At 36.1% G+C, this 11,590-nt stretch overlaps 1 protein-coding gene across 1 annotated transcript in view; it reads left to right on the forward strand.

Moving 5' to 3' along the window:
- Positions 1-9,691, forward strand: part of pou6f2 (POU class 6 homeobox 2) — a 138,089-nt gene extending 128,398 nt beyond the window's left edge. The window contains exons 9-10 of the mRNA XM_061238972.1: positions 3,939-4,107; positions 9,190-9,691. Of these exons, the coding sequence (XP_061094956.1) occupies positions 3,939-4,107; positions 9,190-9,691 (671 nt within the window). The remainder of the gene's footprint in view (positions 1-3,938; positions 4,108-9,189) is intronic.
- The last annotated feature ends 1,899 nt before the right edge of the window (positions 9,692-11,590 follow it).

Consider the following 11,590-nt stretch of genomic DNA (forward strand, 5'->3'; position numbering starts at 1 on the left):
TTATTTTTCACTCAGATAAATTTTCATTTGTCACAGGCAATTCCCTTGAAGTCTGCATTTCAAAGGCATCCATAATGAGTTTGGAATGAAATAAAAAGAATTTGGCATTGATCAACCTGGCATGGGCATGGGCAATGGACTATTTTCCACGTGTCAAAACATACAGAATGCCTGTGCGTTCTCTATTCATCTTATCAATTTACTGCTGTGGCACTGCTTTTGTGTCAGTTAGAGTTTGTCCTTGCCAACGCATATACCAGGGAATATGTTTTGAGACCATGTTTATGACAATAACAGTCATAAACTGATTGCCAATGTGGACCCCACAAGAAAAGTTCATTTTGTTGCAAAAGTTTGAATGTTTATCACGTGAATAGTAGTGCCCCATACCTCAGAATTCTCTTATACTGTATATGATACAGGGGGAAAAGGCTTACATTACATTAACGTTACATTAATGGCATTTGGCAGACACTCTTATCTAGGGCGACGTACAGTTGAACGTACATTTGTGAAAGGCTTACATTTGTGAATGGCAGTGATATGTAGTAAGACCTTGAAATTGCATTTAGATATGAAGAAGTATATTATATTTAATGTCAATTTTATACAATTATGATCCAATGCTTCACCGGGTAAAACCCAATGTAAATCCCAAGTATTTTCCTTCAAGTGCTCTGAGGGTGACCAGGTCAACAGGCAATAACATACCTTTTACAATCATTGCAATGAAAAAACAACACACAGATACTATTTGCAGATCTGAAGATAAAGTGACTTGGCATCATTTGTTATACATACCATGTTTGAAAACAGGTGTCCTTTCCAGGTATTGAGTTGCAGACGATGCTTTTAAAATAATGAAGTTATTTCAGTTGATATGTTTTTATAACTTAATCTTAGACCATGTTGCAGCATAATAACTGAAAGTGATTCTTCCAATATTCAGGAAATTTAAATATATATTTTTTGTATTACTTTTTATACATAAATACTGTGAAGTATACTTACTGTACATTTTATACATGTACTAATGAGAAACATTGAATTATGTTTTCAGTCTTACTTTTATAAGATCATGTCAACAAACCAATTTCATTCATGGGTTATATCGAGTGACAGAACACAATAATATATTTTCATTCTCATATCGTTACCATGTTAAAGTCAATAATTGTTATAAAAATTGGTACGAAACCGGACAATATAATATGTTGTCAATCAAACTGGATAACTTGGCTGAAGCAATGCATACAGTACATTGCTTGATCTTTCACAAATGTTCAGTTCAGTAGCAACATGAGAAGAACTGGCTCACATAATGTGCCAGTTTCATAATAGAAACTAAGAAGACATTGTCCGACTGTTTTCAATGCCTCGTTCCTGAGAACCAGTCAACATTTGACACAATGAAGTTACAGCTTGACTGGAACAGACTGATCCTTAAAAGTCACTCATCTACAGTATGACCAAAAGAGAGGGGCTGTTATTAATCAAGGCTGATGAGAGAACAATTGCCTATTGATTTTACCTTAAATACGCATGAAGGAATATCACATTAATAATACACCAACCTGAATGATTTACATCGGCTTCATTATATATTTATTTATTTTCTTAGTTGGACATGGGCACAGACAGCACTGATTGATGTAATATGAATTAGATTAAAATATTTACAAAGTCGAAGTATTTATATACCAAAGTCTGCATGGCCAGTACTTCACAATGTAGCCTATGCAGTTTGTGATATGGACCATATGTATTATGTGTCATTGTTGTGCCATTAATTAAGAATTGTGAAATAATGGAATTTCACAGTTTCTTGGTAGGTAGTACTTCACACATATATATTTCTAATTTTAATTAATTATTAATGATGTTCATAGCCAGCTAACAGCTTGAAAATGCCTACAATTATAGACTGCACAAAAACTATTGCAGGTGACCCTCAATATGAAAAAATATTTATCAGTTGTCAAGTGCTAGTACTTTTTTACAGACACTATTTTATTCCCATATGAAATGTGAGTGCATCTAGAGTTTTTATTACCTCTCTTCTAACAGTTTTCAAGAAGACCTGGTTATATTCAGGAGTACAGCATAATATAAAAATATGTGAATATATTAGAAAGACATAGAACTCAGTGCCTCCTTATTCTCCTGCTGACATCAAAATATGTTACAGACAAAAAGTAACACAATGAATAACATGCTCAACAGTTTGGGTGGACTAAGTACCATGCATGCTTGTCCTAATTAACACAAATAATTGTGTAATTACATAAATTACGCTACAGACATTTCTGATGTATCTGTTAGAGATTAGAAACAGCTAATTGTGCCATATACGATAAAATCCATGAATACATTTGAAAAAGTATCAAAAATGCTTGAAGAATATTTCATTGTAAAAAAATAAATAATAATAATAATATTCTGTATATCTAACAATTGGTATCTACTGTAAATAAAGTCAAGTTACAAAATAAATTGTATGTCTCATACAGATTGAATAACTGTTTCAAAGCAATGCTACCCTATAGTTCCTACATTCATGAATTTAAATTGGACCTGTTTTTTCCACCTACAAAGAATGGCTTTGTAACTTTAATTCTCATGTTTTACGTGATGGATTCCTTTTGGCAGAGGGACTCTTGTTATTCTTAGACCCAATGATTCATATAGCACATGACACACAAAGAAATCCAGCATTGCTTTGGATCGATTCACCCAAGGAGATGCGGGTTAACATATAACCATTTCAAAGGTGCACTTAGAAATGGCCTTCTTTGAGATCCCCTTTCATGCTGTTTATTCTCAGGCTATCAATTTTTTTTATAATGATACGTGAGGAATGTTAAGAATGGCTGATATTAATGTGGTACAATTATTATATTCGGTGAAATGCTGCCTTTGTGTGAAAGAATTTAATGCTTTCTGTGCCAAAGGTTAGATGTAGAAAACCATTTTGTGCTGCAGCTATTTGCTTTTACACTTACTTCTGGCGAGCCTGGAATGTTACTGGAATGCGAAAAGGTAAAAAGGAATGTTCAATATAGTCTGGAAGGGGATTGGTTTCTAGCCTTACTGCAGATGTTCATTCATCTGTTAGGCTATGAGCCTGAGCCCCAAGTAGAAAGCCTTCCAGTGAAAAGTAAACACAAAAATTAAGATAAAATGATACTTGTATTAAATATCTAAATATATCTAAGAATATCATGTGACCGTGGTGAATATGAAAATTGAAGATTGGAAAAAAGACTATCATACTTATTTTTGAACTATTAATGCCATCACAGTTTTTTAACTGAGATGCATAACCTCTCAAACAAATATTTTCTATAAACATTTTCTATACCCTACCACAAATCATACTCTGACAAACATATTATAATAATGAAATATAACTGTAATAAATAAGAGAAATCTGTGAGAAATCTCATTTTAGAGCCTTAAGTGAAAGTTTGGCATCTGTATGGGAAAGTGCCACCAGAATCAACCACAAAGAAATCAGAGATAAAAATTGTATATTTTATACAGTTACAGAGGGTCAAAATGAGCCCATACAACACATGCAAATTAGGTACAGGACTTATGAAAACATTATGTTTATTGCATGTTTACTATTTAATCCCACAAAAATATAAATAAATAAATAAATAAATACAGTATTAAGATGAAAAAAGGTTAACTGTTTTTTAAGAGATGAATGGGGTCCCCAAACATAATAGGAGGGTTAAGTCCTGACTGGAATGCTAGCAATGTACAGTGTCTGAGTGAGCCTGAGCTGAAACACAATGTTCTCTCATTAAACTGAATACTATTAAGTTATAGTTACAAATGCCAAAAAGTCCCTATGACATGAACAAAATGGAAAGTGCCTAAACTGGGCAATGTTTTGTCGTACTTAACTGAACTTCTCTGAATCTCCCCAGATCCACAGACCGCTCCTAGTGAGGTGGATGGGGTCAACCTAGAGGAGATCCGCGAATTTGCCAAAGCTTTCAAGATCCGCCGCCTGTCCCTGGGCCTGACGCAAACTCAGGTGGGCCAGGCCCTTAGCGCCACCGAGGGACCTGCTTACAGCCAGTCTGCCATCTGCAGGTAAGGAGGCCTAACTGCAGCCCTGCCACATGTTTCTCTATTCTCAGTATGTAAATGACTACTAGTTTTACTTTTTATGTTATACTTTGTCGGGGGTTGACTGTTCACTTAGGTGTTCTTTCATTACAGTATGTGTCTTTCTAGCCAATCGTAACAGTTTGATGAAACAAATACACAATCCAGTTCATCTGGATTCAGCATTTATTTCAAATTAATAATGTTTCAACATTTTCACATATTTTGCATTACTTTTTCCTTAAACTAGAATAAACTGATATTACTACAAAAGGTATTGGAATCACGCATGCCATTTTAATAATTACTGTGGTCTCTTACTATTCACACACTAAGTAAGTAAGTAAATAAGTAAATAAAAATAATATAAATAAAAAATGAATTAATAAAATAATAACTGACTGAAGGGGATTGTCTTTAAATAATAATGTCTATAACACCATAATGTACATAAATCTTTCTAAGAATGAGAAATGTCTAAGAACCATATTAAATATTCAGTTTCATAATTTAAATATGTGGAATGCACTTCACCTCATAAGTCATAACATAACACATGTTCATCTAAATTCCTGTCTAACTAAAAAGATATGTGAAATACTAGTTAAACATCAGTCAAACTGTCTGTTTCTGTGAACCCAGTTCACCAACATAAAATAGAAAAATATTTATGAAATATAAGTTTACAGTCTGTTTAGAGCCTAATAATATTCAGAAATCTGTGTATCTTAAGCTGTTTAATATGATATTTTCATCATGGATATAGTTTCATATCATGTTTGGAATAATTTGAGGAAAATAATATGTAGTCTTCAAACACTCAGTTAAACACAAATGATGAAGATACTGCGATACACTAATCAATGTATTAACATTAACATTGACATTGTGTTTATTTCATCAAATTTCATTAGAAGCTGCATAACCTTACTATTTGTCACGTTAACCTTCTCTGCTATCTGTCAACACCAGCTAAAATATGCATAAACTGTCAGCAATTTTATTTATGTATTTATTTATTCATTTTAATGTAGGTTTCATGTGCTTCACTGATGACCTGACTGTTTGTGCGACACGCTGCTAAAAAACGCTTTTTAAATTTTCATCAAATCAATGTCAACATGTGAATAAAATTAGAAATTGCTTGGAGGAGTTTAGTTTCCTTTTTAGAAGATATGCTCTTCCAGCCAGCACATATGTTCTGAAATCATGCATAAAATATTTAAAATGTTGCGTAATTTAAATATTTATAACATACATTAAAGGCCATTACAAAAGTGAACAGGTTATTTGCCTTGTTTAAAGTGACAGATGGCCTGTCTTTTGAGGTTATATTATCTTTAACGTTTCTCAAAGACAGCCATCTCTGTCTTGTCGAACATAGATTGTTTTTGATGTTGCATAGTCAGTGTTGACACTGGCCATGGACCTTTAAAGACTGGATAGACTGGAATGCAGAGAACTCAATTCTTGTACCATCTTTGATATCTTGTGTGCTCATTTATTAAATCTTGTTTTACCGTCTCAGAAGCACACAGATACTGTGTTTGCATTACATTACATTACATTACATTATTGGCATTTGGCAGACGCTCTTATCCAGAGCGACGTACAACAAAGTGCATACCCATAACCAGGGATAAGTTCGCTGAAAGACCCTAGAGGGAAGTACAATTTCAACTGCAGACAAATCCTATTAATGCAGTGATGTAGAAATTATAGACATATTTTAATCAAGCAACCTTTATTATATTAAGCACATTCTCGAAATCTTGATTATATTTTCAATTGATTTGAATCAGTGGACTTGAATTCAATTAGTATATATTAGTATATATTAGTAAGTCTGAAATTACTTAATTCTTTACTTAATAACTGTGATTAAAATTTAAGCACATTAAAGTTAACTTTTATTAAAGTAAATTTAATTTCCCAACAATTTAGGGTATATTGTTATTGAAAATATGTGTTTCTATTTTATTGGACCTCTACTCCCAACTTGAAATATTAAAACACAATACACACTACATAAAATTAGTTCATGTGCAACACCCTAATGACTTCATTTGACAGATTCAAAGATATTCCATGGCACCTCATTGTTTATTACCTGAATTACTTACTAATGATGAACATACTGATTTCTATGATTCATAAATGTTACACAATACGTCACCCTTAATTGTAAAGTATAATTTAGCCTCCTAAGACACACATTCAAGCAAATAAAAGCAAAGCTTAAGCATTATATTAGATTACAGTACAGGCATTTGGCAAACACTCTTATTCAGAGTGACTTACAAAGAGGAATGGCCACAAAGATAAGAACTTCGACCTTGTACTGTAGATTAATTTGATGAGACAAACAAACGAAAGTAGCCATAACACCGACTTGGCAAATACAGCGCTAGTAATAAACTAGTAAAGAACAAGTATATAATTGCAGGTACTACAATAAGCAGCTTAAAATAACCAAACAAAAGTATCAATAAAATTGTGTTAGCAAACACAATGCTAGTAATATGAAAACAAGTTTACACAATTGTGAGGACTACAATAAACAGCTTAAGTAATCAATTTGAAATTACAGGGAGTTGGGGAAGGGTAGGGAGACGCCTTACTGTGAGGAAGTGAGTTCACACTGTTTATGATGTAGCTAGTTGTACTCGATAAAGTTTGACCCGGCACAGTAACACCAGTCAATTCCGAGAGCACTTTAAATGTTCCACATTTTAAACTGTAAGAACTTACACCTCTTACTCATCCTAAGACATGCACATCTCATCAATGTTTTACATTGTACATTCATGACAAAACCATTTTTAAGAATCTGCTGTACATATTTTATGTGACAAATTAGCGCAGTGTAGATATTCAGCCATATATATTTTATCACGTCCGCTTTTGCCCGAGTTCCTTTCATGTCTAGTTAATGCCTCCAGGCTGTCTCTTCAATTCTAATGGTAATGAGGCCTCGTCGTACCCAAAGAGCATGATAACCACTAACTGTCAAGGCCCATTCGGTGCTTAAAAGGTTAAGTAGTTATAACTAAACTCCATCAACACTGGCTTACACTTAGCACATGTTTATGCATGGAATGGCAGGAGTACTTTTAAAAGCATAGGAGATAGGAAAATTTTTCTCTTATTTTTCCCCCCGGGCACTGACTTGCAGGACGGGCTTGTTACTGAAAAGCCAAGGAGAGCAGCTCTCCGTTCATTTAAGTGGATTTGGCTCTCGTTGATCCATGAAATGTCCTGTCTTTTCACTCCGCCTCATATATTTGCTAACGTATTCCCGGCAGAACGGCAGCGTACTCCCCCCGCCGTTCGAGACGGGGGTTATAAATAATGTCAGAGAGGGGTGCCCAAACTGCAGCTTGTAGCCCAGCTACCAGCGCCCGCAAAAGGCACCGATAGCCGTTAGATACCGGGGTTTATTTATTTATTTAGTATAACATTTTTTTATTTTTTATTCCAAGTCCCGCAGGGTGCTTAGACTTTGTCTCCGACTTCCCCCACTGTTCAGTTTAACAAGCAACTTCACCAGTTTAAAAAAAATGGCTTTCATACTTCGGGTAGCTCTGAGAGGGCCGTGACTTGGCTCTGAGGTGTCTCTTCACCTGCCTGTTAGACTTCATCAAAGACGTCCACTCTAGGGCAGACTCTGCAGGCCCGAGACAGATGGTTCTATGGCGAATAAAAGGATCATCCCCCTAGCAGCACTTCCCTGCAGTTTGACATGCGACCAAAACCTCATTAAAGACCAGGCAGCTGAAACTGTGCTGTGCCGTGGTGGGCCTTTATTGCGCTTCATAAGAGAAACCACCCCCCCTCCCTGCTCCGTCCTCCCAAGAGATTCAATTGAATGGTCGCTATGGTTTCATGCACTATTCATGCAATAAGACGTGAAGAATTAAATGACCGATAACCAGTTACTAAGATGGCTGCCAACTGATGGTGATGAGCCCTTCAAATGTCTGTTCACTTGTGGAACCTTCCAGAATTACCAATCAATCCAATATTAAATACTGTACAATTCAAGTTGCATTCAAAGATTTAGATGACTCAACTCAAATAGTTGAGTTAGCAGCTAAAGGGGGTCCTTCAACAATATTGGAGTGTGTTTGTGGAATTATGGCATTCCTTTTTGGCATACAATTTTTGTCATTTAATAATTGTTCCTTCACTTCTGAATGGGGAAAATGACAGCAAATTGCAAAAAGAAAATATTTTGCTAAATGTAAACAATGTACAAATTAAGCATGCTAAGCCTTCAAAAAGTGGTCAGCATATGCTCGATTTCAGCATGGAATTTTCACATTAAACATTCAAAGAAATATCGCATTATGTGGTATCAGAGAAATGTATAGAAATAGAATGTGTACTTGCATGAATAATTCAAGGTGTTATATTGTAGTGAATTATAGTGTATTTCAGTGCATGGTGTGCTGCCTATGAGACAACTTATTTGCTGGTTGTTGTTGTTTTAAATGCATAATGGTTTCATACAAACAAATGTTGGATTTTCATGCTGATTGACTTTCGTTTGATGGTTAAATCAGTTATTGCTTCTGTACTGGAAATGCATTTTTTGTTGCTGACAGAGCCGAAGTTGAACGATTTCAGTGCTTATGCAGTCATTGAGTAACATGAATTAAGTCAGCTGTTTGTCTATTCCTTGGTCCGTTTCAAATTTTCTGCCAGTCTATGGAGGGGCCTCCTTGCAATGTGCCTGCCTATGTGGATGAAGGATTCACTCATCATTAGAGCTTTAAGCTTTATGCAGTTTCATAATGCAAAGGAAAAAATAGCATAGTCCAATTTGACCAAATGAAGTGCCCACTGTCACTATGGCATTCTGGTTGATCGGTGGGTCGGCAGATAGACACGAGTCTCCTCGTGCTGGAAGTGCAGGGATTCGGCAACGGCTCGAAAGCTCCTGAAACGTCATCCAGTCGGCAGAACCTTAAGGAGGCCCCTCCCGAGTCGCCAAGGCAGAGAGGACAAATTCTTTGTCCTGTCAGGGCACCCGAGTAAGATTCTTCTCTTTCAATTCTCCCCCAGACACACCATCCTGAGAAGCCACTTTTTTCTACCACAGGAAGCCCAAGAGAACACTATAGCTAGCAGTCTGACAGCCAAACTGAACCCTGGCCTTTTATATCCTGCCAGGTTCGAGAAGTTGGACATCACCCCAAAAAGCGCCCAGAAGATTAAGCCCGTTCTTGAGCGATGGATGGCCGAGGCCGAGGCCCGGCACCGCTCCGGAATGCAGAACCTGACCGAGTTTATCGGCAGCGAGCCGTCTAAAAAGCGCAAGAGGAGGACCTCTTTCACCCCCCAAGCGCTGGAGATTCTCAACAGCCACTTTGAGAAGAACACACACCCCTCCGGTCAGGAGATGACGGAAATCGCGGAGAAACTGAACTACGACCGGGAGGTCGTCCGCGTCTGGTTTTGCAACAAGAGGCAAGCGCTGAAGAACACGATAAAGCGGTTAAAACCGGACATGGTCTCGGCCGCCCCAATGGACCCACTCACTGACTCAATGGAGGAACACGCCTAAAGAAAATACCAAAACTCAACAAAAAGCAAACACTCATTCGCAAATTGAACGGGAAGAATCCCAGCTGATTAAAAACTGTGAACTGTTTGAGGATGGTCACTGCTGAATACTTTTCCTTCTGTAACAACAACTTGAGACAAGAATTAAGAGACTACAAATATAGCTTCACCAATGTTGTCAGTAATTGCTACAAGCAATTGTTTAACGGACTGAACTCCAAACAAAAACCAAAAACAACATGGGACAAATATTTTTTTCAGAAAATGTACAAAGGAAATCACATGAAAGTGTTTCACAAGTGGTTTTAAGAAGGTTTTGTCAAGCCTGGTATGAGGAATGACCGAAAAAAATTACTCTTTTTAGATGCTTCATTCCGGGACATAATCAAGAAATTATCCTGAGATAAAGGACAAAACAAAAAACAAAAAACGTAACTATTAACCAAAGTTTGTTGCATTGAAATCCTGATAACAATTTCTTTTTTTTAGGTGTAAATGTGTTCAAAATTTTTACATTTGTACTGACAAAAAAAAGGAAAAGAAATCAAATATGTTTGGGCTTGGGTAATGTTTTTTTATGTTTTAGTCCCACGTCACACTCGACTTGGACCACAAGTTTAGTGCTTGTGTTTATATGTAAATATCAATGGTGTTCTCTCGTTTTATTATTCAAACCTACATTGCATCAATATACTGACCCATCATTGAAATTGCTGCCCTGTCAGCAATGGCGTGTCAATAGTTTCCTTTATGTTGATAATTTTCAGTCACAGTATGGCTTTGTAAAAATTGTACAGGTATTTATTAATTTTATAAGATTGTCTATGTGTTGGAGCAAGATAATAAACAAGAGCCTGGTCCAAAATGTCAAGGGAACCAATGGTGAATCTAGAGAGGGGATTTGTCTCTGCATGTCCTTCAGCGTGTTAACTCATCTGGAGCAATGCTGTTCTATTGCCAAAGCCTGATAGCCAAAGAATATATTTCTGGGCCCAAGGACTTGTGCAGATTCAACCTCGGCCAAAAAACGCCACGCCATTTTTTTATTGCTTATTCCTTTTTATGTCTTTAAACTCATTTTTTTCCCTTTATGCTCTCTGATGAGATTCAGGTGTATTTTATATGCTGTATTCAACCACAAAAAGAGAGAGGTCACCAGAATGCCAAATTACATTTCTTTAGGAGAAAAAATACATCATCATGTCAAATGAAATTTGCTCTCCGTTTCGACAGGAGTAGAAAATGTTCTGAAAGTGCAGTTGAAGCTGCCTCAAAGATTTCCTTTTAAGTTTCTGAAGTTCCACATTCTGTCTTTAATGTAACTTTTTAGATAGCTTTTGCTTTACAAAATTAACACTGGCTGACCCTTCTGTGTTTGAATAGAGGCTAGGTTTTTTTTAGAAAACCCAGATAAAAAATCTATGACATAGTAAACAGCACTTAAGGGGTTGTTTGTGTGACCAATAGCAGTTTGGTTTGACATTGACTGAAAGTGGGCCGTTTTTTTCAGCAAAATTGCTTTGCCCCTGCTGTACCTAAAGAAATGCATTTCCAGCATACCTTTGTTAATGGAGTTCCAGTTTGCTAATGATTTGGTTGTATCTCATTGTTTGGTTTTTAATTTCTTCAAGTGACTGGATTTGAGGTTGTGTTAATATATCAGCTTTTTATGCATTCATTTTCAAGAGTATTCAGCTGAGTGAGCTTGCTACTCCAAGGCAATTGCCATTTGCTTACTTTAACCACTCTGGATGCAATATTAATACAAATATCCCTTCAAATCATACTATATGGTGATTTATTCTTGTTAGAAAGCTGTTGTCTTTTATAATGATTTATTTCTGTACATTGATTTGAGACCATTCACCTGGTGAACATTTCACTTTTTTTAACATTTAAT

Source organism: Conger conger, chromosome 4 (genome assembly GCF_963514075.1).
Source record: "Conger conger chromosome 4, fConCon1.1, whole genome shotgun sequence".
NCBI lineage: Eukaryota > Metazoa > Chordata > Actinopteri > Anguilliformes > Congridae > Conger > Conger conger.